Source organism: Spinacia oleracea, chromosome 2 (genome assembly GCF_020520425.1).
Source record: "Spinacia oleracea cultivar Varoflay chromosome 2, BTI_SOV_V1, whole genome shotgun sequence".
NCBI lineage: Eukaryota > Viridiplantae > Streptophyta > Magnoliopsida > Caryophyllales > Amaranthaceae > Spinacia > Spinacia oleracea.
The window spans coordinates 44,266,919-44,294,467 of NC_079488.1; the positions used below are offsets into that span (position 1 = coordinate 44,266,919).

Here is a 27,549-nt window from a genome sequence, read left to right on the forward strand (position 1 = left end):
AATCATTTTATAGAGACGAGGAATTTCGTCTCTAAATAGTCTAAATCCGTCTCAAAATGATGCTTAGAGATGGATTTGAGACGAAAATAGGGCGTCTTTATAGAGGGTGTCTCAAAAGTTTTGAGACGGAATTCTTGCAAATCCATTACAAATTTGAGACAGAATTTTTAAAACTCCATATACAAGTCCATCTCAATTTTAATTTATAGAAGAAATTTTAGTAATCCGTCTCAAGTTTGAGATACTTATTGTACCCGTCTATAAATCCATCTCTAATTAATGCATAAATTCGTAGTGACTGTGGATAGAATTAGAGGAGATTGTTAGGTAAATAATTATGATATTATCTAATTGCTTATTCTCCCATAACACTAAACATATAAAAACACAAAAAATAAGAATAAAAAAATAAAAATAAAAGATTAAGTGGAGTGGATTACTGTTCATAAGGAGCAAGCTCCCATTTGTCTATTCCTCTTAGCTATTGTTTAAATTTAGTCTTTTCGGATTATAATGGGCATAACGGCGGAACGTAAACTTCTTTTGCTCAACCTTTTTTCACCAAAAAAAAAAGAAAGTGACGAATAATGAGTCTGGTTATTCTTACATCCAAAAACATTAAAGACCACACACTCCAGTCCATGACTCCATGGTGTTGAATTGTGGGAAGGAAACACACCAACACTCACATCAATCACGTGAAACAAATAGTGATGGTTGATTAGAAGAGAACATGTAATGTTGCAATTATTCCTTAATTCCCTAATTATTAATTAACTCCCTGCAATCAGTAACTAATTAACTAAAAACCCCCCATTTTCAAACACAAATCATCCCCATTTTTCAATTTTTCCTCCCAAAACAACCATTTCATTTTCAAATTAACTTTCTCTCTCCTCCAAAAGTTTATCACCTTCTTCTCCAAAGATCCATCCCTAAAATACTCTTTATCTCTCCTCTGTGTCGTCGTCTTCTTCCCACACTCGCTATTCTGAAGCTGCCAACAAACTATATTTATCTCATTATCATTAATAATAATAATAATAATGCCGTCTCCTGACTCTGACTTCGCCATTCCTCCTGTTCGTACTTTCTCTCTCCTCTCTCTCCAAAACTATCTCTCTTTCTCTCTCTAACTCTGCGATTTTTGTTGTTGATTTTTGCAGTCTTCACCTTCCTCGAGGTTCGCAATGAGGTCAGTTTCGTTAATGTCGAACTCAATTTGAACTTAGGGTTTCGATTTTGATTTTATTTTTTGTTTTTGGAAAAAAAAATTGATAACAGTGAGACGAATTTTGCGGATGTGAACAATTTGGAGCATTGTATTAAGTATTTGAACCAGACTCTTGTTACATTTGGCTTTTCGGCTTCGCTTGATCTGTTTGCCAATGATCCTGTATGTTTCTTATCATCTTGTTCGATTTTCTATTGAATTTGTGCAATGTGAGTGGATTTAATAGGCCTGGCTTTGTGTTGTGTTGTTTTGGTAGGTCTCAGTGGCCCGTACTTGTAATTGTGTGCACTCATTGTTGCAGCAGAGGCAGCGCGATATCGAGTTTCGGGAATCGTCTAATGAGCAAAGACATCGGTATGAATTGCTGGATTTTCTTGTTTTGCAGCTGATTTTGGTTTAATGTGTTAGTCCAATTTTGGTAGTAAATCTTCGGAGATACTCGAATTGATGATCTAGTGGAATGGAAATTCTGATTTATTTGGGCTCTTGATTCTGATGATCTCGCGGTCCTATTAGTATTTGTTTCTAAAATTATAAGAGTGTAACTCGGAAGTGCTGGCGTTTGCAGTTTTTCCTTGAATGTGTGATTTGCTAAAAAGAAAAATCAACCATCTTCACGCGCTTACTGAAATGAGTTCACATTGAAGCTTCTGTTAGTCGTGATCCACTTAAGATGCTTTCAGTACTGCCACGAAAGTGTGGAAAACTAGGCATTAGGTTCTTATCTACTTAGCAAGTAGCTAGTCTTGTATATTGTTAATGTTAGTTGTGCAACTTGTGCCTGATTAACTGAATCTGTTTGAATTCCTTGTCATTTGGATATTGTTAAGCCGCACACATCCTTTCTGAAAGCTTAATTTATTTCAATCAACAAAGATTTCACTTGTGTTTCAAGCTCTGTTGTTGCATTTTCCTGACGTGAAGTCATTTGTGTGAGGTTCATCTGAGTTTCAGAGGGATTTTTTGTTTTACATACTTACCTAAATGGATCAGACAATCAGTAGATTAAGTAGGATGTTGGTGGTTGAATTTTATGCATCCTGTGTTGTGTATGGATATTGAAGTGATGTAAATCTGCATACCTTGATTTCTTAATGTTACGGATTGATGGTTTCCTTTGATGTTACATTCAAACCATGTGGATTGTCATCCGTTTCCCCCCCTCATCGAGTCTTTTTGTTTTATAGATGTCAATTTACTGGCAAAGGACAACAAATCATATTTTACCTCGCAATTCCTTGGTAGAGTGCCAATTTCCATCTTTTTGCATACTTTATTATCTCAAAACTCCAGATTGGATAAAGGACCATAACATTGTGGGCTTTAATGTTGAGCTAAAGTCAGGTATATTCACATAAACATCTCCAATTAAATGGTCACCCTGAATTCTAATCATTTAGCTCAAACACACAAACAAGCAACTTGCGCAGCCTTCTAACAGTTAAATGGCTATACCTACTTCACTTGCAGTCAACTTGCTTCATATTCTTTAGATAAAAGCATATGGTATTGTTTGCTTGAACGCCTTATTTGTATGTCTTTCATTACGGGGATGTATCACATATTCACATTTCCCCACTTCATGTTACTGGGTCTTGGGAAACCTAATACAATCTCCTGTCTCTAAGCTAATCAGCTAATGAGCCTTTCTGCCCTGTTAAGTAATTATTTCTTCGACCTGTTGAGCTACAATAATAGAAAAGGTGATGGAAAGTAATAAACTAATTATAGATGTACTCCTTGTTTCAGTCGTCAGTCATGACTCTGAAATGATAATCACTGTTAACTAGTCCAACTTCTCGTCTGGTTAATTTGTCTGACCTTGTAGTAGTTTGACACATAGCACTATGAGAGTGTTGGATCAGTTGCTCTTGGGCTGCATAGTGGGCGCTTGAAAACTGTTTATCCCAATAATTTTCGAACTTGGAACAATCAACTTTGCATTTCAAAATGATTGGGAGTTCGTCTGTGTGATTGCATAATCAAAATAGCTCATTGCGTATTCCTGGGGTTTTAACTTTTTGACATACAATATTGTGATAGTTGTAAATATTTATATATCTGAATTTACGGCTACTGCAGTGTCAGTCCTAATCGATTGACCAAAGTCTGCTTAAGATGATCAACTTGATTGAAGGCCATGTTATGTGCTCCTTGTTACCTTGCTAAAATGTCTTTTATTCTGCCCAGTCTTTTAACCTCAGGTCGAGCATCATACTTGACTTGGCGTTTCGTTCTTGATACAAGGATTGGAGCATGTGGAATTAGCACAAAATGATGACAACATTTGAAGTTGTGAACCACCGGCATAGCCTGTTAGGATTTGTTAAGAATGACACGGAGATGGTTGTGAAATTTCAGTGAAATTATCTTTGGTATTGCATAAGTCTTTCTGGGGCCATATTACTAGCCTACCAGGTTGGCATCTGGGGCCATATTACTAGCCTACCAGGTTGGCACTAATAATTGGGGTCTCCTCCGAAGTGGGTACAACTAAATACCCCACACTTTAAGGTGTTAAAAAAAATCAATTGGGTACATATGGACCATATGTATATACTGTTTTATAGGAGTACTAAACGAGGCACGTGTGCTTTTACTACTTCCGTTTTTCTTATTATCTTTTTTTCTTTGGCTTTTTTCGGTTTTGTTTACACTTTAGAGGTAGTTTGTAGCGCTAACGGTTGCTGCCAGTAGATGGGAGTGGTGGTGGCTGACTGTAGGCGACAACAGGCAGTCAGGTAGTGGTGTTGTATACATGTATAGAAGAGGGATACAGCGGGTATTCAAAAGAGTGGGTCTTTCCAGTCACAACAATGGGTGTATGTTTTGATGCTAATCTACTCAAATCTAGAGGTGTTACATACTTACATGACAGTAATTTCTGTTGAGGGATTTACAGGCTAGAAGGCCAAACACTATGAATGTTTTAGATGAAGATTTTTTCTAACATTGGCAGGGAATTTCTGAGTACTTGCTGTGGGATCCCTGTGGAGGACTGTTAGATAAGACATAAGAGTGATGGGAGTTGTTTTTGTGGTGTCCAAAGGGGACTTTTTGGTTGAAAAGTAAATATTAGAGAAGAAAAGGAAGGGGGGGGGGGGGGGGAGATTTTTTTGTTGAGGGATGTTTCTGTTGAGCGGTTTCCAGGTTAGAAGGCAAAACACTTTGGATGCTTAAAATCAGGGCTTTTAATTTTCTACAGTGGGAGGGGAACTTCAGAGTGGTTGCCGTGGGAATGTGGGATCCCCGTGGAGGAGTGCTAGATAAGACATAAGAGCGACATGAGTTTTTTTTTTTTTTTTTGTGTAGTCCAAGGGGGACATCTTGGGTGCAAAGTAAAAATCAGAGAAGAAAAGGAAGGCTTGTTTTGGAAAGGGAGAGATTTTTTTAAGTGGTAAGCAGACTAAGTAGGTTATGACAACACTGAGTGATGGGAGTGAGGAAGCTGGAGGTGGCATAGGGCTTCATAGAAGCTGTTCATTAATTAGAGGAAGGAATAAAAAGGAAGAGAAAAAGGTAGTAAAATACACATGTCTTATTTAGTGAATTCGGTTTAAAAACAGTCCCATATGTTGATCTAGGTGTACGGATGGTTTTCAAACTAATTTGGGAAAGATTCTTATGTCTATTATATCAATCTCGAAAAACAGCCAATTTTGACGATAACTCAACCGATAGAATAAGTTTTTCTGCACATACATTGATCTAGAATTCTAGATGCTTTTTTTTACTGATATCACCTGGTGTCATTGGCATAAATGAATGCTTACTTTAATATGGAAACTTTGTTCTAACTTCATCTTACATGAAATTGGAACTATCAAGGCATTTGCTTGCGTGATTGATTGTGTAATGTGTTCATCAATCGTATACACACTTTCTTATCGTTGTTTTACTGTATTCTATTGTAGACTTAACTCAGACATATCAAGGTTGGAGGCCAAGATCGAGAGGCTTGAGTCACAGCTGGCGACAAAAGATAGGGAGATAGCAACCATTACTCGAACGGTATTGATAGATCGACTATTTGGTTATTGATTATCATGTTTACTGAGGTTCACCTTACAGATCTGATGTGAGTATACACCATGTTTGTTCAAATGAACAACAAGAGGGGCGGAGGATGAATTGTATAAGTAGATAATTGATCTTTTATATTTTGTGGAATTTAAAACAATAAAGAGTAATACACGCGAGATATTCCTATGCTTCTACATTTTAGAGAGTAAGAATGGTATAATCTAGTAAAAGTTGTAAGATTGCAAAATCAAGAGTGCTTATCATGCTAGCATGTTGGACTGTTGGGGGCTTGCATATCTTTTAGTATTTGACTATGTTGTTGAAGTGATACTCTGCCATAGTTCGCTTGTGACTGTGTTGGCTTCTGCTTTTCATATGTTTAGGAAGCCAAGTCAAGAGCTGGGTTTAAAGGACAAATTGAGAAGTTGCAGCAGGAGAGAGATGAATTCCAGAAAATGGTCATTGGCAATCAGGTTAGAATTTTATTTCTGGCAGGTGGACACCCCTACCCCTCCAATTCAAGTCTTTTTCCTGACACTTAGGGTTTTGTTGTGTGTATCCAACAAAAGCAAGTGAAAACTCAACAAATGCATGAAATGAAGAGGAGAGAGAAAGAGTACATAAAATTGCAGGTAAGTTTGGGTTGAAAAGTCTGGAGTTTATGCTGTATCCCTTTAATACGCAAGACTTGAAGTGTTGAAACTGTGGACCACCAGACCTTGATAAAAAAAAGTTTACTTGCAGGAGAGACTCAACCAAGTTGTGAATGAGAAGAAGAAAGAATCTAGATCTGGCATGGAGATAATGAATTTACTGCAGGTATGCATAGAAACTGACGGTGGATAGGCTTCCTTTTGTTGTCAATAAAAGTGTAGCTGTTCATTCTAGTTGTCATCACACTTGTCTGCAGAAAGAAGGGAGGCAGCGTGGTACATGGAATGGAAAGAAGACAGACAATGACTTCTATAAAAAGATTGTATGTAGTAATTGATGGTGTTGATCATTCCATTGCCGACTTTTGGTGGAAAAGGGCTTGGCTTACCTTTAACATGTTTGTTTGCAGGTTGATGCTTACGAGGCCAAAAATCAAGAACTGATGCAAGAGAACAACGAAGTGAGGGCCTTGTTGAGATCAATGCAGGTAGGCATGTAATGATGTCGTCTTCTTTTAAGCGTTATTCTTTTTGCATTTTATCAAAACGTTATCCCAGTTCTCAGCTGTTCTAGTTATTTGTTTGAATCATTACACCTTGTTGCCTTATTCTCTAACTTATTACAGATGCTTATCTGAACACGCAATTCCATTTTTACTAGACTTGATTATTATATTTCTAACTGACAGAACTTGTTGAGATGTGTTAAATTCTTGTCGTATCCTAGACAGTTAAATGATGTCAATATGTCATTCTTTTGGGGTCTACGTTGGTATAATCTCCTAAAATTACATAAAGAATCATGTACTGTTTTAGGTGATGAGAGTCTATACCAATTAGAGAAGTGATAATTTGGATTTGAATCAGCTTCTAGTTAACTGCTACGCCTATTTTTACGATATTTTAGCTACAGGAAATGATGTCATTTGTAAAAGTGCATGTCAGTGTAACATGGAGATTCTATCTTCTGTAAAAGATGGTTACTTCCCGTCAAATCCTCAATTGCTCCTTTAGCATTGATGGCATTATTCATTCAACCGTAACTCCTTTCTTTATAATGTAGAAAATTAAATGTCATTTGAATAATGAATATGCAATTAACTTATGAGATTGTTATTCTCAATGATAATTGAACAGGCGGGGGGGGGGGGAGGGGAGGAGTAAGCAGAGATAAGAATCTGTTCAGCTGAACTTGATAACACATATCTGAAGTTGATAATGACCTTGAAATTTTGGCTTATCATGATGACAGGAGGATATGCGTGGTTTCCTTAATGCTCCGAATGGTTCATCGAAGCAACCTCTCACCACCATTGAAAAGCATGATAATGACCTTTCACAGTCTCCTTTTGGCGGAAAGACGGTACTTCAAGTTGTCAAATTCAAAATAGATGAGTTCTTATCCAGTGTATTTGAAAGTAATTATTGTTTTTGTCCTTGTCCTTATTGCAGGATGTCTTTGACCTTCCATTCCACATGGGCAGGGGTCAAATTGAAGAAAACCTTCGTGCAAAGATGTCTTCAATAAAGGTTCTTCTGGTGTATCCTCCCCTTTCCCCCGTCATTTTGTAGATGTTCTCTTAGTATTGCCTTGTCTGACATGTTTTTAATTGTTGGCTCCCTATTTGATCATTGAAGGAGCGCTTATGTCAGCTTCAAGATGCACAAAAAGGAGCTGATGTTACTTCAGAAGTCAGTGAAAGGGAGCTTGAACTTGAAGCGCAACTTGTCGAGGCAAGAAGCATAATTCAAGAGCAGGTATCATAGCCTTACTAAGTGACTCTTGTTATCCATGTAGTTATAAAATGATTTTGTACCCAACCTTTTCGGAAATAGGGTTTTGATGTTCTCTCAAAAGTACGCCATAGGGATTACTGCCAAAACTACCAAGTAAATGGGAAATATTTTCAGGGCTTAGATAATATACTCCAAACTGCTTATGAATTTTCAATTTAAAAGTCATAAATCTCAGTTAGCATATGCAACAAAAAAAATGTACTCTGTCTATATGATATTGATCAAATGCTTAATCTACGTTGTGGTGTTTCTTCTTCCAGGCATCCATGATGTCCAAACAGTATGCCAAGTCAGAGAGGCGTAGGTAGGCTACAATCAACATAATCCGCCTAATATTATTTGTTGATCTCTCAGTTAAACCATTGCAAAGAGTCCTGATGACCTGTTTTTATGTTTTCAGGGAATCATTCATATCGACACCAGAGGTAAAATATCTGTAATTGTTCAGGACTTAACTTGGACTACCATCTAGTAGCTGACTAGCTGTTGTATTTCCCGCATCTTGGTTAAACTGTTAAAGAGCTTTTATCTTTTCTCTCCAGCAGTAATCATCAAGGACAAGTAATTCAAGCTACAGAGTGATCTCATTGCTTATGCACTACTGGAACTTCTAGGTGTACGGAAAATCATCTAACATAACCTTCGGCCATAGCAACCAACGCCCACTTGACCTTGTAAGTTATCTGTGAAGAGGCGCTATTCATGTAGAAATCATGTAATATATGTTGTTTCATTTAGGCAAAGGGGGGCTTGAAACTATTGATTATACAATTCTTAGTCCATCAGTTTAGTGTAGGTTAAAGTTAACATGTTAATGTGATTTATGTCCAAGCTCTATATTTTGGCATTAATATGTTCAGCATCCGGCTGAGTATTCAACTATCGACCGTTTATGTAATGTGATCGATCAGTAATCAGCTGTCTAGGCTGTGACGGTAAAATTAAGCTAGTTAACACGCGCAATTGCTGATATATATGGAGTATTTTTCTTCTGCGATATTTTTTCTTTACCCACTGTGACTTGTGTCCAACTAGACTTATATCCAGTACTCCGTACAAAGTGATTTTCTCTCCAGAGAGTCCAATTAGACTTCTTTCACCTTGATCAGGTACATCGGGGCTCTTGGAGGCTCTCCAAGTAGCTCTTCAACTAGAACTATCTCTTGGTTAACATTGAGGTTTTTGAGAGGCTTCTGAGTAGTTTTTCATGGAGAGTTATTTCAAGGTAGCTTTTAGCCAAGACACCTCCAAGAATTGATTCTTGTTGACAAGTTGAGAGTTATTTTGTTTGTGAAAGACAATTATGATGTTGAATAAATAAAGAATATATTATGCAATCACTAATAGTAAAAAAGAGAGATTGAAGAACTCACTAATGTTGGGTGTTTTTGGAAAAAAGGCTCTTTTGGGAAAGAGTATCTTGTAGAGAGAGAAGAGGTATCACAAATGTACATGCTCTAAAACGTGCATTGCACATACCTTTATTTTGTTTGGTTCAATGTACGGACTGCTTGGTACATGCGCCCACCAATGTTACGTGGTCTAAGACGTGCATTGTACATAACGTGCATTGCATATTAGATTACAGAAAATTACACCATATCCCTTCAGAATCATCCCTGGATTTTGTTGTATAATTAGACATTAAAATCGTGAAATTCATTTCCATTACAAGTCTCAAGTAAAATAAGCTTAATTAGGCAGACAAATACCACAAACAATTGTGAATAGCCTGGCCATTTCTTTTCCTAGCTACTAATCCAGCAACATGAACTCCCTTAATAACAAACCCACTTTGTTCATCATCTTGTGCATTTTTCGCTGCCTCGACGAAACCAATCATCATCTCATTAACTGGTTCATACCCTTTCTGAGGATCTCTCGGCTGTATAAGCATTGCCATAATAAGAACCGCGTCACCCTTAGCCTGATCATCAAGCTTTCTTTCACCATTTTTGCTTCTTCTTCGAGCAATTTGTTGTCGTTGTTTTACAACTTCTTTATCACCCTTTTGAATATGGAGCCCTTCAATTACAAGGTTCCTTACCTTCTTAAGTGCATCTAGGAGAATAGCTTCCAATAAATCATTTGGAGTATTACATGGATTTATTGTCAATTTATGTGTGTTTTTTATTGAAATGTCGGTCATTGGCATCGACTTAAGCAACCAACTGACTAGATTTTCTTTTCCCATTGCAGCCATTTGATTCAATACCTGTAACAAAGTAGAATTGAAGCTTAATTTTGTTCATCTTCTAATTATTAATTAAGAAGTATTTGTTACCATTAAGAGATTCCATTATCTTCCGCACAAGTTATGCTAAATATACATCTCCAAAAGGGGAACATATTAAACACATACTCACACTATCAATATTCAATTCGAGCAATTCGAGTACATGATAAGCCCACATTTGACTTGGGGTATCGGCATTGTTAAGGAATTACCTATAGAATGTAGACTATCCAAGGTCCAAGATAACTTTTAATGCTTTCTTTACATTTTAGAAAATAGAAAAAGTGATATCTGATTTGAGTTGATAGTTTTCAAAATCGACATGAATAACATATGAACGACTAATTCAAATGAGAAAACAAAAAACTAAAGGTCCGTTCGCTATCATTGCCAGTTTTCAATTTTTGGTTTCATAAGTCAGTATGATTTAGATTGAATCATAAACTAAAAAATAGTCATACCTATAGTAATCTATATGTTGATTTAGAAAACTGACAACAATAAACTGTGAATTACTTTTTCCAGTTTTCATATTTTGGTTTTTAGTTTTGTAAAAAAACAGAAAACCGGAAACAAACAAAATACCGAACAAGCCCTAAATATCGCACAAAAGCTTAATTAAGTTCATCTTTGTTAGTACATTACCTCTGAAACATTGGATCCAATCTCTTGTGGGACTAGTGACGGAGAAGAAAATTGGATAACCAAATCCTTGCAAGTCCCATGAAGAACCTTGTTACCATTGAACGAGTAAAGATAACCTCCATCGCCGTCTAATCTTCCAAACTTAACACCCCTTTGATCACCAACAAATTTAGTAATACAATGTGGTTCATAATTGGTGTTGTTATTAGTCCTTAAGTATCTCTTTAATCGCGCTAATTCAGTACAAAGCCACTCCTCAACGTCTACTAACTCTCTTTCCAATTTGTGCACTCGTTTCCATTGCATTTCAACCAATTCATTCCTATGATCATCTCTAAGAGAAGAGGGATAATTCGCGGGTGATGATCTCCTTTTATGATGATGAGAAGCTAGGGTTACTTTTTTCGAGATTGGAATTGGTGTTACAACTACCTTAGTAGATGTTGATGATGAGTTTGAACATCGTAAATGGTTTCGACATGAAAGGTAAAAGGATTTAAGCTTTGAACTAGGCTGCTTCCTGTTTTTGGTTTGCATTCTGTAGAAAATTGATCTTTGAAGACGTTGGTTTTGGTTTTGGTTTTGGTTTTTGGTTCAAAATAATGAGCTATAAACTTGTTAAGTTGTTGGTTTAAGGTAAGGTTATTGGATTTGTCATTTGTGGGTTTGAAATTTTGAAAATCTGTTCACCTTAGTTAGTTAGGTATTTACAACGGATATGAGGAATTATAGGGTAGGTTGTTATTTGACCTTCTAAAACATTTTTAGTGGATTATTTACGTACATCAACTCCTCCAATGCTTAAGAATTTTGAATTTGCCATAAGAGTAGTCCACCCCGTCCAAAAAGAAGAACAAGTCCAAACTGCTTAGAGTGTGTAAAGAGTACGTTTATAAACACGAGTAACATATTGGGTTGGATTCTCTTCACCTTAACAAGAAAATAAAATAAAATTCATGTACAATAAGTTTAAATAGTTCTAATTGTGCGTTATAAATTTCAATTCCTCTAAGTTTATCCACTCAAGTTTACTTTATTGAAATCAGGTCTAATCGTATATCCATGTCAAAAAATTTGCAATCGATCAGGTCTAATCGTATATCCATGTCAAAAAAGATTTGAAATCAGGTTTAATCAGATCCAATAAGCTCTATTCGTCAAAAAAAATGCACCATATTCCGCAAGAATATAAAAAAAACGTCACAAGTACTACTGTAATTTTCTCAAACTTAAAAAAAAGTATTCCAAATGGTTTTTTTTATAAAAGAAAATACTTGGTATTACGCAAACATGTTTGCCGAATAGGCCTTTTATAAAATTAAAACTATCTTTAAAAATAACCTTAACAAAATAAAGACAGGAAATAATATTTATAGTAGTAGGAAGTAGAGCTGTCAAAACGGTTACTCGAGTCGGGTCTGGGTTTGGTCATCTCGTGTCTCGGGTCTCGGGTCATAATCTGGTCGGGTCGTGTCGGGTCATTTTATCACCGGGTGCAGGTTGGGTTCAGGTCGGGTTCGGTCAGGTTGAAAATTTGTCGGGTCATGTCGGGTTATTTTTTCATTTCGGTATAGGTCGGGTTCGGTTCGAGTTCGGGTCGGGTCTTTTTCTAATCGGGTACAATTACGGGTTCGGGTCTTAACGAGTCGGGTCAAGTTCGAATCGGATAATTACCGGGTTGGTTAAAATTCAGGTCGGGGTCACTATAGAACACGGGTTAAGACCGGGTCGATAGCTATCAGAATTAGTCAAGTTTTAAGCTTATAATTAACTTTTATAAATTTAGTTAAATTTGGTTTAACGCTTTTCACTTGTTCTAGATTAGGTAATTATAAAAAATATATTAACTTGATTTAAGTTATTATTTAGTTAGGTCAATGACAAACCGGGTTGTCAACAGGTTGCGTAAATTCGGATAACGGGTTGTCGCGAATTTAGTCAATAACAGGTTTCATCGGGTTATAATCGGTTTCGGGTTGAAATCGGGTCGGGTGTTGAATCGGGTTCGGGTCATTTTTCGGTCGGGTAAGCTGACTCAGTTTTGTTATCGGTTATATTTCGGTCGGGTATCAGGTTCGGGTCCGGGTCATGCATTAACGGGTCGAAATCGGTTATCGATTTTAACGGGTTGGATACGATCGGGTTACGGGTTTCCTATTTTAACAAAATTTCGGGTCTCAGGTCGGATCCGGGTCCTTAAAAATACAGGTCGATTCAGGTCGGTTTCTCGGGTCGGGTCAGTTTTTGACAGCTCTAGTAGGAAGGTAGGAAAGTGTTTCTTTGTTTAAGTAGGAAATGAGATTAGAAAAAAGATAAAAAAGTACGTAAATAAGAATCACATAGTTATTGAAACAAAGGAAATTAATAATATGATAGCAATTTTTTTACGGGTTTCTAACTTTCTAAGTCTATCACCATGCACAAGTTAGAAAAACCGTTAGATTAATTATGAAGACATATAATTGCATGACACAAGTTTCAAGTTAAATAACATCTCAAATCATAGAAAACAAAGGTTCTAAATTAGTAAATAAAAAGCATATATAAAAGAAAAAAGTAAATTAAAACATCAGGACTTTTTCACAAAAAATACAACCATGTCACTCAACCCTCTAGGGTTACAAGTAAAAGGCTTCCCACGAAACAACGCCTTACTTTGAATATCACCATTGGTTGAAGTCTTCTGATGATCTCTAAACGAATTACTTGATGAACACGTCAACGTTGATGCAAACGAAGAACTCGAATACCGTGCCGATTCACAACGATGATGATCATACGACCTTTGCGACTCGAATTTCCAATCTTGTTCTTGTTCTTGTTTTTGTTCTTGTTGTTTATTCCCTTCATTATTAGAGAACATCCTTCTAGGAAACCCTACAACTTTATAGTTATAATGACCCGTCATTGTTTTCTTGAATTTCTTTACTAACCATGCACTAGACCACTTTTTTGCCTTAGGCTCATCATCGACCACGTCGAAGCATGGCTTCGGTAGGCCCATTGCTAACACCGCCGGTGGTGGGCTAAGAGGCGGTAAGATATTATCCGGTTGAGGCGTGATGGCTTTCCCTGGCCGCGCCTCCCATTCAAACGCCTTGCCTTCCGAGAGCCGCCCGTAGTATAGCCTAGAAGAGCATGACCCTATACTCCCTATTGTTGATTGCCTCTCCATGATTTTGCTTGGATATAAGTCATAATCCATTTTTTTTCTTTGAAACTATAAAGGAGTTGAAGATGATTTATTAACATTTGTAAACTTTATAGTACATATATATAGAAAGTTAATCTATATTAGCACATGGTGCTAGCATTATTTTCAAAGATAATACTTTTTTAGTTTATTTTGGTATAATTTGGGGTATGATTTTTAGTATATTGCAATTTACTCTTGATTTAATTTAATTAATTAGGTATGTTTCCTTTTTGATATTTTGAAGCAAACAAGGAAAATATAGGGAAAGAAAAAAAAAAATTAATAGAAAAATTATTAAGATTACGATTTGCTAGCTACTTGGACCGTTGGATTGGGTTATGGTGGGTCCATATATGCGTTAAGATGCCATAATTCCAAGACAAAGGTTAGCTTTCCTTTGCATACACTATATGTTATGTAATTCATATCTAATGACCTTGTTTAATTTAATTGGGGTTGACTAAACGACTTAAAAGTGTCCATTAATTACCTAACCAAGCCAAGGGGAGGTGTTTGTGTTTAAAAGTGTCATAAAGTCAACGCGGTTGGAAAATTGTAACCTTAAGAAAAGTAATCTAGAGTTAAGTGGTTAGATACTTGTATATTGGTCTTACCGGATGTATGCATTTAAGATGTTAGTATTTTTATTTACTAGTTGTTGGCCCGTGCGTTATTGTGCACGGTCCCCCAAGTCAGTGTTAAAAGAATATCGAAATGCAAAGCAAATCCTGAGCGGAATTAGTATACGACAATAGCTAGGCACATGTATGATTGCAAACTAACTGTGATAAATATTGAAGCCTGTTGCAAGATTTGTGCATGTACATAATTAGAGTGTGTTTCTTGCATAATGTCCAAGAACATTAATACAGAACAAAATAAGCATTGATAATCAGTGAATGTAGGTTACATTCACATCCCTATTACACATTTTACATGGGATCCAAAAGGTGCAATTGGTTATTTCGCAGGAACATAAAAGCATGATTGTTTTATGTTCCTCAAAAAAATCCCCACCACACAAGATAGGCTAAATACTAAAGTCACCAACCATAAGCGATGATTGTTTGCAAAAGGTGCACATGGTTGTGGAACTAATTAACTTTCACAAAAACATAATAGTTCCTTAAAAGACCATGTTTACATACAAAAGGTAGGACTTAACGAACCGTTCATGCATCAGGAGTGTGCTCTAAACCATCTTCAGTATGGGTGTGTTCCAAATCAGCCTCAACATGCATGTGTTCTATAGTATCCTCAACAACAGCCTCAGCAACATCCTCTAGGTCAGGCTCTTCTAATGCCACTTGTTAAGGCACCACTGTAGAGCATTTCTCTTGGAGGGGGATATTGTTGGGCCAACCTCAACCAAGACATGCTTGGTACGCAACAACTCCTTTGCAGCCTCAATAGTGGGGGCATCATCCTGAGCATTAGAGGAAGCGTTATTGTATATGTAACAGTTGCTGAAATCCTAGCATGTAATTTGTTTGTTCTATGCAACTTCAATCAAGGAAACATCCAACAGAGAGAGCATATGTAAGAGTGAGAGTGAAAAATACATAATGTGTGTTCGATGCGGAAGCGGTCTGCAACAGGCATCCTGCATAGTCGCTCAGAATCAGCAGTGAAAGCAGTCACTAAAAGCTCGTGCCATCGGAAATGTTATAGTTAAAGGTAATCCTACATTCATATATGTGGCCAGATGTGAGAAAGAGAACTACATGCCTTGTGTTGCGCTGCCAAAGGTAAGACTGTACAAGTAGAGGGAGGCAAATCTGGGAGAAGCAACATAGCCCTTCTGGGAGCAGGCTATGCACGTGTTGAAGGAAATAATGCCCTTGGTCCAAGTATGCATTTAATGGTAAGTCTAATAAATGCGGTTCAGTATTAAATAACAAGTTAATAATTCAGTGAGATCAAGTGAGCTGAATGCCTAGCTAGAGGCCGCTTCAGTTCAACTGGAATTAATGATATTAATCCACAACTTACTCTTGACTGAACCCGTAGGGTCACACAAATAGTACGTAAACGGATCAAGTATTTAATGGAATTAATTACTCCATCTATGGATATTCGGAATCGACGGATCTTGGTTCCAGTGGGAGCTGAGATCGTCAAAGGCAAGAAATGAATACTCCGGAAATGATGATATTGCCGGAAACGGAAATATGGATCGTATCGGAAATATAAATATTATCCAAGTCGTAGATGTTGCCGGAAACGGAAACATGGTACGTATCGGAAAATATTATCGGAAATGGAAATATTGCCGGAATCGGAAATATTGCCGGAAACGGAAATATTGTCAGAATCGGAAATATTATCGGAATCGCAAAATAATTCCGGAAACGGAAATATTAAATATTTGTTCGAAACAGAAATTAATTCCGGAATCGGAAATGTTAAATATTGTTCGTATCGAAAATAAATTATGGAATCGGGAATTTAATCGGAAGCGTATCGTACGAATTAGCATCGGTCGAGGCCTGCCAGACGAAGGCCCAGCACGAAGCCGGGCCATCGCCCAGCAAGCCACACGCATCAATCGCACACAGCCAAGCCCCGCCAGGCCCAGCGCAAGGCCAGGCCCAGCAAGGCCTTGGCGCGCGTAGAGCAAATCTGGGCTGCGACATTTGGGCTGCGAGCAAGTGCAGCTCGCGTGGGCTGCAAGGCTTGCGCGGGTGGTGCTTGTGCTCGTGCTCGTGTACGGTTGTGTGCAATACAAATCCTAAAGCTATTAGAATTTGTTCTATGATTAAATCCTAATCCTGGTAGATAGATTTTATTTAATAAAGGCGGATCCGGACGTGCTGTGGACTATCTACGGAGGGACGACCCTTGGAGTCCTAAAGACTTGTTCTTTTTCGGTTCGGGCGCAGCTAGGGAGGGCACGCTACAAAGTGTATGCATCTGAATTATGCTAAATGATTATGTGTAAATAATATGTTTCCTGGCTTTATGGTTTTTCCGCATGATTTTCATATGTATCATAACCTAACAGTGTATCACGAGCCTCTTATTATTTTCATAATCTAAATTGCATGAACATGGTTAAATTTTACAAATTTGCAAAGAATTAAAGGGGTGATTAATTTTCGTAATTAATTGCAAATTGCGTTTATTTAATTATAGTACGCAGTTTTTCGGCAGTTTCTTCGTTACTCATCCAAATCGAGTGATTTTTGTGTCAATTCCGCATGTAAAAGACATTCTAAAAGTTTTACAAAAATACTGTTTTTCGGCCGAACCCAGAATTCCCAAATTCGAAGCCTAACTATGACTTTTCGGAGGTTTTAGTTTTTCGAACGCAAAAGTTTGTAAATTTAAGATGTTAAATTAAGTATTTGCGATTCTTGTTGATAAATCTTGAGTTTTTGATTGACCTACAGTATATGTTTAACAATTATGAATGCCTAGACTTGTTAATTATACAACCTAATTTGTAATTATGATTAATTTGTTGAAATTTGAATAATTTAGAATTGATTTGTTTTTCATAATTAATTAATAATTTAATTAGGTATCCATGATTAAAATCCACCATAAAATTTGTTAATTTATGTTAAATTTTTAATTTTTATGACCTAGATTTGAATCCATGTTAATCGGAAAATAATTGATTAATAAATTTTCGATTTTTCGCCCTAAAACTATGAAATTAATATGATTTATTAACTTGTCATTAATTTTGAATTAAAAATTTTAAATTTTTATATAACACGCCCATAAATCTTGCACGCACAAAGCAATGGATGCTACGTGTTACCCTTAAGGGGTGTTGTATAGTGCGGGCATGCGACGACGAGCAAGGGAGCTCGTCGCCCATGCGGTACAATGCAGCGAGCAAGAGCCATGGCACATGAGCACAAGGCAACACGCTGCCCTTGTGTCGAGTGTTGTGCGCACAGTGGGCGAGTAGGCAAGGGCGTGAAGGAAATAATGCCCTTGGTCCAAGTATGCATTCTATGTTAAGTCTAATAAATGCGGTTCAGTATTAATTAACAAGTTAATAATTCAGTGAGATCAAGTGAGCTGAATGCCTAGCTAGAGGTCGCTTCAGTTCAAGTGGAATTAATGATATTAATCCACAGCTTACTCTTGACTGAACCCGTAGGGTCACACAAATAGTACGTAAACGGATCAAGTATTTAATGGCATTAAATACTCCATCTATGAATATTCGGAACCGACGGATCTTGGTTTCAGTGGGAGCTAAGATCGTCACAGGCAAGAAATGAATACTCCGGAAACGATGATATTACCGGAAACGGAAATATGGATCGTATCGGAAATATAAATATTATCCAAGTCGTAGATGTTGCCGGAAACGGAAACATGGTACGTATCGGAAAATATTATCGGAAATGGAAATATTGCCAGAATCGGAAATATTGCCGGAAACGGAAATATTGTCAGAATCGGAAATATTACCGGAATCGGAAAATAATTCCGGAAACGGAAATATTAAATATTTGTTCGAAACGGAAATTAATTCCGGAATCGGAAATATTAAATATTGTTCGTATCGGAAATGAATTCCGGAATCGGAAAATTTAATCGGAAGCGCATCGTACGAATAAGAATCGGACGAGGCCTGCCGGACAGAGGCCCAGCACGAAGCCAGGCCATCGCCCAGCAAGCCAAGCGCGCCGCACAAACAGCCACGCCAGGCCCAGCGCAAGGCCAGGCCCAGCAGGCTGCGCAGCGCGCACAGCGCGCAAAGCACGCGCAGCGCGCAGCGCGCGCGGGCGCTGCGTGGGCTGCTCGCGCGCACGCATGGGGCCCATCGTGGCAGCCGTGCGTGTGTGTGCAAGTGTTTGTGTTCGTGCACGTTTCCTAAAACATGCAGAGTTCGGTTAATGATTAAATTCCTAATTCTATTTGATAAAATTAATTAAATTAGAGTTCTTGTAGGATTCTAGGTTTAATTAATTTGTATCTGAATAGGATTTCGATTCCCTTTCCATACCCCTATAAATATGAGGCTAGGGCTCACAATTTATAACAAGTTTAAAAGTATTCAAAAAGTGAGTTTTTGAGAGAAAATTAAAACACACATCTTGCTCATAAAAGTGCCGAAATTTTCTAGTACCTTAAGGGCGATTCTAGTTGGTCAATCTTAAGGCGGATCCGGACGTGCTGTGGACTATCTACGGAGGGACGACACTTGGAGTCCTAAAGACTTGTTCTTGTTCGGTTCGGGCGCAGCTAGGGAGGGCACGCAACAAAGAGTATGCATCTAAATTATGCTATATGATTATGTGTAAATAATATGTTGTCCTGGGTTAATGGTTGTTTCCGCATGATCTATGTAATGTCATATGTATCATATGACCTAACAGTGGTATCACGAGCCCCTTATTATTTTCATAATCTAAATTGCATGAACATGGTTAAATATTACAAATTTGCAAGAATTAAAAGGGGTGATTAATTTTCGTAATTGATAATTAATTGCAAATTGCGTTTATTTAATTATACGTACGCAGTTTTTCGGCAGTTTCTTCGTTACTCATCCGAATTGAGTGATTTTTGACCTAACAGTGGTATCACGAGCCCCTTATTATTTTCATAATCTAAATTGCATGAACATGGTTAAATATTACAAATTTGCAAGAATTAAAAGGGGTGATTAATTTTCGTAATTGTTAATTAATTGCAAATTGCGTTTATTTAATTATACGTACGCAGTTTTTCGGCAGTTTCTTCGTTACTCATCCGAATTGAGTGATTTTTGTGTCAATTCCGCATGTAAAAGGCATTCTAAAAGTTTGACAAAAATAGTTTTTTTCTGCCGAACCCAGAATTCTCAAGTTCGAATCCTAACTATGACTTTTCGAAGGTTTTAGTTTTTCGAATGCAAAATTTCGTAAATTTAAGATGTTAAATTAAATATTTGCGATTCTTGTTGATAAATCTTGAATTTTTGATTGACCTACTGCATATGTTTAACAAGTTTGAATGCCTAGTCTTGTTAATTATGCAATCTAATTTGTAATTATGATTAATTTGTTGAAAATTAGAATAATTTAGAATTAATTTGATTTTCATAATTAATTGTAATTTAATTAGAAACCTATGATTAAAAACCACCGTAAAAATTGTAAATTTATGATAAATTTTAAATTTTTATGACCTAGACTTGAATCCATAACAATCGGAAATCAATTGGATAATAAATTTTCGATTTTTTCGCCCTAAAATTATGAAATTAATATTATTTATTAATTTGTCATTAATTTTAAATATAAATTTTAAATTTTTATGCGATTCGTTCATAAAACTTGCACGCACGAAGCAATGGACGCTTCGTGTTACCCTTAAGGGGTGTTGTATAATGCGGGCATGCGACGACGAGCAAGGGAGCTCGTCGCCCGTGCGGCACGAATGCAATGAGCAAGGGCGTAGTGCACGAGCACAAGGCAGCAGCCCTGCCTTGTGTCGTGTGCCACGAGCAATGGACGAATGGGGATGGGCGAAGGGCGAGCCAAGGCAGTCGCGTGTGGGCAGCAAGCGAGCTGCGCCACAACGCGCGCAGCCTCGCACAAGAGCGCGCAGCCTCGCGCGCAGCGAGCGCAAGCTCGCGTGCCACGAGCGCAAGCTCGCGTGCCACGAGCGCTGCGCCCAGCATTGCTCGCGCGCACAGCGAGCGATGTCGCCCGCCCAGCGAGCGATGGCTCGCGCGCCCAGCGAGCGATGTCGCGCGCGCACTGCGAGCGATAGCTCGCGGCCGATGAGCGCTGGCGCGCGCAGCGAGCACCAATGTGAAGGAAATAATGCCCTTGGTCCAAGTATGCATTTAAGTCTAATAAATGCGGTTCAGTATTAATTAACAAGTTAATAATTCAGTGAGATCAAGTGAGCTGAATGCCTAGCTAGAGGCCGCTTCAGTTCAAGTGGAATTAATGATATTAATCCACAGCTTACTCTTGACTGAACCCGTAGGGTCACACAAATAGTACGTAAACGGATCAAGTATTTAATGGCATTAAATACTCCATCTATGAATATTCGGAACCGACGGATCTTGGTTTCAGTGGGAGCTAAGATCGTCACAGGCAAGAAATGAATACTCCGGAAACGATGATATTGCCGGAAACGGAAATATGGATCGTATCGGAAATATGAATATTATCCAAGTCGTAGATGTTGCCGGAAACGGAAACATGGTACATATCGGAAAATATTATTGGAAATGGAAATATTACCAGAATCGGAAATATTGCCGGAAACGGAAATATTGTCAGAATCGGAAATATTACCGGAATCGGAAAATAATTCCGGAAACGGAAATATTAAATATTTGTTCGAAACGGAAATTAATTCCGGAATCGGAAATATTAAATATTGTTCGTATCGGAAATAGATTCCGGAAATGGAAATTTAATCGGAAGCGTATCGTACGAATTAGCATCGGACGAGGCCTGCCGGACGAAGGCCCAGCACGAAGCCGGGCCATCGCCCAGCAAGCACGCACGCCACAAGCCCAGCGCGCGCCAAGGGCCACGGATGCGTGGGCCGTGCTGCGTGGGCTGCTGCTCGCACGCGCATGGGCAGCCCTTGAGGCTGCCGTGTGTGTGTGAGTTTGTGCTCATGCGTGATTCCTGAATCTGCAAGAGTCAGTGTATGATTAAATTTCTATTCCTAATTGGATAATTTAATTAAATAGAATTCATGTAGGATTCTAATTTCAATTAATTCGTATCCTACTAGGATTACGATTCCTTTTCCATAACTCTATAAATAAAGGCCTAGGGGTCATAATTTATAAAAAAGTTTCAAAGTATTCAAAAGTGAGTTTTTGAGAGAAAACTAAAACACATCTTGCTCACAAAGTGCCGAAATTTTCTAGTACCTTAAGGGCGATTCTAGTTGGTCAATCTTAAGGCGGATCCGGACGTGCTGTGGACTATCTACGGAGGGACGACACTTGGAGTCCTAAAAGACTTGTTCTTGTTCGGTTCGGGCGCAGCTAGGGAGGGCACGCAACAAAGAGTATGCATCTAAATTATGCTATATGATTATGTGTAAATAATATGTTGTCCTGGGTTAATGGTTGTTTCCGCATGATCTATGTAACGTCATATGTATCATAACCTAACAGTGGTATCACGAGCCCCTTATTATTTTCATAATCTAAATTGCATGAACATGGTTAAATATTACAAATTTGCAAGAATTAAAAGGGGTGATTAATTTTCGTAATTGTTAATTAATTGCAAATTGCGTTTATTTAATTATACGTATGCAGTTTTTCGGCAGTTTCTTCGTTACTCATCCGAATTGAGTGATTTTTGTGTCAATTCCGCATGTAAAAGGCATTCTAAAATTTTGACAAAAATAGTATTTTTCTGCCGAACCCAGAATTCTCAAATTCGAAGCCTAACTATGACTTTTCGAAGGTTTTAGTTTTTCGAATGCAAAATTTCGTAAATTTAAGATGTTAAATTAAATATTTGCGATTCTTGTTGATAAATCTTGAATTTTTGATTGACCTACTGCATATGTTTAACAAGTTTGAATGCCTAGTCTTGTTAATTATGCAATCTAATTTGTAATTATGATTAATTTGTTGAAAATTAGAATAATTTAGAATTAATTTGATTTTCATAATTAATTGTAATTTAATTAGAAACCTATGATTAAAAACCACCATAAAAATTGTAAATTTACGATAAATTTTAAATTTTTATGACCTAGACTTGAATCCATATCAATCGGAAATCAATTGGATAATAAATTTTCGATTTTTTCGCCCTAAAATTATGAAATTAATAATATTTATTAATTTGTCATTAATTTTAAATATAAATTTTAAATTTTTATGCGATTCGTTCAAATAACTTGCACGCACAAAGCAATGGACGCTTCGTGTTACCCTTAAGGGGTGTTGTATAATGCGGGCATGCGACGACGAGCAAGGGAGCTCGTCGCCCGTGCGGCACGAATGCAATGAGCAAGGGCGTAGTGCACGAGCACAAGGCAGCAGCCCTGCCTTGTGTCGTGTGCCACGAGCAATGAACGAATGGGCATGGGCGAGGGGCGAGCCAAGGCAGTCGCGTGTGGGCAGCAAGCGAGCTGCGCCACAACGCGCGCTGCCTCGCACAAGTGCGCGCAGCCTCGCGCGCAGCGAGCGCAAGCTCGCGTGCCACGAGCGCTGCGCCCAGCACAACTCGCGCGCACAGCGCGCGATGTCGCTCGCCCAGCGAGCGATGTCGCGCCCCAGCGAGCGATGGCTCGCGCGCACAGCGCGCGATGTCGCTCGCCCAGCGAGCGATGTCGCGCCCCAGCGAGCGATCTCGCGCGCGCGCACTGCGAGCGATAGCTCGCGTGCGATGGGGCGCTGTGCGGAGGCTTGCGATAGGACAGCAGCAGCTATGCGACGAGCGCATGGGCTGCGCGCACATGGCCAGCAATGGCTGTGTGCGTACGGCCCATGGGCGTGCAACGCGTAGGGTGTTTGCGTTACGATTAGATCGTTTTGAATATTTAATTTGAAAATTTCAGTTCACGTAATTTTAATTAATTTTAAAATTAATAATTTGAATTAATTTCTTGGATTTTAATTTTGAATATTATAATTATAATAAATGTTATTTATTCTAATTATTTTACTAAAATTAAAATCATGAATTAATTTAAATGCGACTGAAATTAAATTAAATTTATGGATTCAATTATAAATTTATATGAGCTTTAAATTTTAATTAAATTTGTATGTTTCCGGTCAGACTAGAAATACAATTTTATGTTTAAAATTGGTAAAGCATATGAATTTATTGGTTTAAGTGGGAGCACTTTTTAGTCATAAACTCTTGATTAGGTCTACAAATCCTTAAGGTTAAAACAACTCGATTAGAATTAATAAGGACTGAATAATTGGTAAATTATTGGTGCCCTTGATTAATTGCTGCAAATGTTTACGTGATGCATAATGTGTTTTAACTAACCAGCTATGTGGGCCATTCATGATAATGAATGGGTGAATGGTATATATTGTATATGTACTGTTTTGCAGGTTATGAAGTGACTAGTATGGCCCAAATAGGATAGAAAATATGGTCTGCGTACCATTAATTTGAATGTAATTGGTCTAAAGCACCAAAGTTATTTTTCAATTCAAATATGGTCTGCGTACCATCAAATAGTTGTAATTAGTTATAGCTTATCCTATTTGAAGAAAATGGTGCCTCCCACGGAGATTTTCAAGACGGACTTTGAAGTCAAAGCTTCAAGATGAAGTCGGGCCATACTAGATCACAAATATCTTATGCATGTTTTAAGTTATTTATTGCTTTAAATATGTCTTAAAATGCATGAGATCAAAAGCTTGATTATGTTGCATGATTAAGGATTTTAGTTCACTTAAAATCTAACCAACATAGTAAGAGCCTTAAGTTCCAAACTTAAAAATTGAGTTAAAAGGTGCCATGCCAAAATATACACTTGCTTGGATATCCTTTACATCAATCTAGTAATAGTTTTCGCTCAGCGAGGTGTTACTTATTGGTCCTAAAGGGGCAAGGTACACAAATAATTGTGAGTACATGTTAGTTTTGGTGAAACTCAACGATATAAGTAAGGAGTCCTTTTATGTCGTGGCAAATTCGATAGGTTTACCTAATAAGTTCTTAGACGTACCTATCAACCAAGAATAGTTTCTAGACTATTAGCAAAAGGCTTTTGCTTACCTAAGATGTTCTAGGATTAAGTCGACAAACTGTGCTTAGTTCTTCAATGATTTTAGGATCTTGGAATCATTTTATTCACACCTGCCGGAACACATAACTTGAATAAAATGCTTAATAAACATTGAATTATGCATGTATGCTAGAATTTAAGTTTATTAAGAGAAACTGTGAATGGTTATTTATTTGTTTATTCTTTTCAATTGTAGTTTTAATATGGCAAACAACAATTCATTCAACATTCGGTCAATTCTCGAAAAGGAGAAGTTGAACGGGAAAAACTTCCTTGACTGGCAAAGGAACTTGCAAATAGTTCTTATGCAGGAAGAAAAGGAGTATGTCCTAGATGAGGCGATGCCCGAAGCTCCAGGCGACGGGGTCACTCAGGCAGCCCTCAATCGTTGGATTGATGCCAACAAGGATGTGAAATGTCTAATGCTCGCCACCATGAGTGCGGATCTGCAGAAAACGTTCATCAACTCAGATGCTTTCACAATCATCAGTGAGTTGAAGAACATGTTCCAAGATCTGGCTCGAGTCGAAAGATTCGAGACTCATAGGCAAATTCTTGAGACCAAGCTTAAGAAAGGCGAGCCCGTAAGTCCACATGTTCTCAAAATGATTGGACTCATTGAGAATATGAGTCGGCTGGATCAGCAATTTTCTCAGGAAATGGCTATAGACACCATCCTCCATTCTCTTCATAACGGGTATGATCAGTTCAAACTGAACTACAGTATGAATAGTCTGGACAAAACGCTCACTGAGCTTCACGGTATGCTGAAGACCGCTGAAAAGACGCTCAAAAGTGATAAGCAGGATGTGCTTATGGTGCGTGGGGGCAAGTTCAAGAAATCTGGAAAGAAGAGGAATGCTAAGAAAGGTGGCAACAAGGCCAGCCCAACTAAGCAAACTGGCGCCAAATCTGCAAAGAGGAAGGTCAGTCAACCCACTTCTGAATCCGAATGCTTCTACTGCAAGAAGAAGGGGCATTGGAAGAGAGATTGCTTGAAGCTAAAGGAAGATCAGAAGAACGGAACAGTCGTTCCATCTTCAGGTATTTTCGTTATAGACTGTATACTTGCTAATTCAACTTCTTGGGTATTAGATACAGGTTGTGGCTCACACTTATGTTCCAATCCACAGGGACTAAGAAGAAGTAGAAAGTTAAGCAAAGGTGAAGTCGACCTACGAGTGGGAAATGGAGCACGGATTGCTGCATTAGCCGTAGGAACTTACTATTTGTCGTTGCCCTCCGGGCTAGTTTTGGAACTGGAAGAATGTTTCCATGTTCCAAGTCTTACTAAAAACATCATTTCAGTTTCTTGCTTAGATGCTAAGGGATTTTCCTTTATAATAAAAGACAATAGTTGTTCGTTTTATTTTAAAGAGATGTTTTATGGATCTGCTAGATTAGTCAATGGACTTTATTTATTAGATCACGACAAACAAGTATATAACATAAATACCAAAAAGGCCAAAAAGGATGATTCAGATCTTACCTATCTGTGGCATTGTCGATTAGGCCATATAAACTTGAAACGCTTAGAAAGACTTCAAAGGGAAGGAATTCTAGAACCATTTGACTTAGAGGATTATGGTAAATGCGAATCATGTTTACTTGGCAAAATGACAAAGCAACCTTTCTCTAAAGTTGGAGAAAGAGCAAATGAACTATTGGGTTTAATCCATACAGATGTATGTGGACCAATGAGTACAAATGCTAGAGGTGGTTTCACCTACTTTATCACTTTCACTGATGACTTCAGTAGGTATGGTTATGTCTACCTAATGAAGCATAAGTCTGAATCCTTTGACAAATTCAAGGAATTTCAGAGTGAAGTAGAGAATCAATTAGGCAAGAAGATTAAGGCACTGCGGTCTGATAGAGGCGGTGAATATCTGAGCTATGAATTTGATGACCATCTGAAAGAATGTGGAATTCTATCAGAATTGACTCCTCCTGGAACACCACAATGGAACGGTGTGTCAGAACGGAGGAACAGAACCTTGCTAGACATGGTCAGGTCAATGATGGGTCAGGCCGAACTTCCATTAGAATTTTGGGGACATGCACTAAATACAGCTGCACTCACTATAAATAGAGCTCCGTCTAAAGCTGTCGAAAAGACTCCATACGAATTATGGTTTGGAAAGCCTCCAAATGTGTCTTTTCTTAAGATTTGGGGATGTGAAGTATACGTCAAACGATTAATTTCAGACAAACTTCATCCAAAATCTGACAAATGTATCCTTGTGGGCTATCCAAAGGAAACAAAGGGGTATTACTTCTACAATACATCTGAGAACAAAGTGTTTGTTGCTCGAGATGGTGTCTTTTTGGAGAAGGATCACATTTCCAAAATGACAAGTGGGAGAAAAGTAGACCTCGAAGAAATTCGAGTCGAACAACAAACTCTAGAGAATGCTCAAGATGACATTCAGGATGAAACTCAGAGATCTTTAGAAGAATCTGGTGAGAATCATGGTCAATCTAGAAATGTTACCCCGCGTAGATCGCAAAGATATAGATCTCAACCGGAAAGGTACTTAGGTATTTTGACGAACGAGAGCTATGACGTTCTATTACTTGAAAGTGATGAACCTGCGACTTACAAGCAAGCTATGACGAGCCCTAGCTCCAAGCAATGGCAAGAAGCCATGCAATCTGAATTAGACTCCATGTCTGAAAACCAAGTATGGGATTTGGTCGATTTGCCAGATGGCTACCAAGCCATTGGAAGCAAATGGGTTTTCAAACTGAAAAAGGACAAGGATGGGAAACTTGAAGTTTTCAAAGCTAGATTGGTTGAAAAAGGTTACAGGCAAGTCCACGGTGTGGATTACGATGAAACCTTTTCACCAGTTGCAATGCTAAAGTCTATTCGAATAATGTTAGCAATCGCTGCATATTACGATTACGAAATATGGCAGATGGATGTCAAAACTGCTTTCTTAAACGGCGTTTTAACAGAAACTGTGTTTATGACACAGCCTGAAGGTTTTGAGGATCCAAAGAATGCTAAAAAGGTATGCAAGCTAAAGAAGTCAATCTACGGATTGAAGCAGGCATC

The 27,549-nt window shown here is 38.0% G+C and overlaps 3 protein-coding genes across 4 annotated transcripts; 1 reads left to right on the forward strand and 2 right to left on the reverse strand.

Annotated features, from left to right (window-relative positions):
• The first annotated feature begins 816 nt into the window (after window positions 1–816).
• LOC110776594 (uncharacterized) lies at window positions 817–8,704 on the forward strand. 2 transcript variants are annotated; one of them, XM_021981150.2, is made up of 16 exons: window positions 817–1,082; window positions 1,167–1,195; window positions 1,285–1,396; window positions 1,491–1,588; window positions 5,149–5,245; window positions 5,641–5,730; window positions 5,827–5,889; window positions 6,002–6,076; window positions 6,168–6,233; window positions 6,321–6,398; window positions 7,163–7,273; window positions 7,363–7,440; window positions 7,549–7,668; window positions 7,968–8,011; window positions 8,108–8,132; window positions 8,250–8,704. In XM_021981150.2, exons 1-16 carry the CDS (start codon window positions 1,047–1,049, stop codon window positions 8,253–8,255), a joined length of 1,128 nt encoding a protein of 375 aa, XP_021836842.1. In that variant the 5' UTR covers window positions 817–1,046; the 3' UTR covers window positions 8,256–8,704. The 2 variants fall into 2 exon arrangements, with proteins under 2 accessions (XP_021836842.1, XP_021836843.1); XM_021981151.2 differs by having other exon boundaries at window positions 823–1,082; window positions 8,253–8,704.
• Window positions 8,705–9,226: 522 nt separating this feature from the next.
• LOC130466907 (uncharacterized) lies at window positions 9,227–11,169 on the reverse strand. The gene is made up of 2 exons (XM_056835471.1): window positions 10,589–11,169; window positions 9,227–9,922 (listed from the first exon to the last, which is right to left on the reverse strand). Exons 1-2 carry the CDS (start codon window positions 11,123–11,125, stop codon window positions 9,404–9,406), a joined length of 1,056 nt encoding a protein of 351 aa, XP_056691449.1. The 5' UTR covers window positions 11,126–11,169; the 3' UTR covers window positions 9,227–9,403.
• A 1,844-nt stretch (window positions 11,170–13,013) lies between these two features.
• Window positions 13,014–13,955, reverse strand: LOC110776598 (uncharacterized). Its single transcript, XM_021981156.2, has one exon. The coding sequence runs from the start codon at window positions 13,791–13,793 to the stop codon at window positions 13,158–13,160; it is 636 nt and encodes a 211-aa protein (XP_021836848.1). The 5' UTR covers window positions 13,794–13,955; the 3' UTR covers window positions 13,014–13,157.
• Window positions 13,956–27,549: the final 13,594 nt, after the last annotated feature.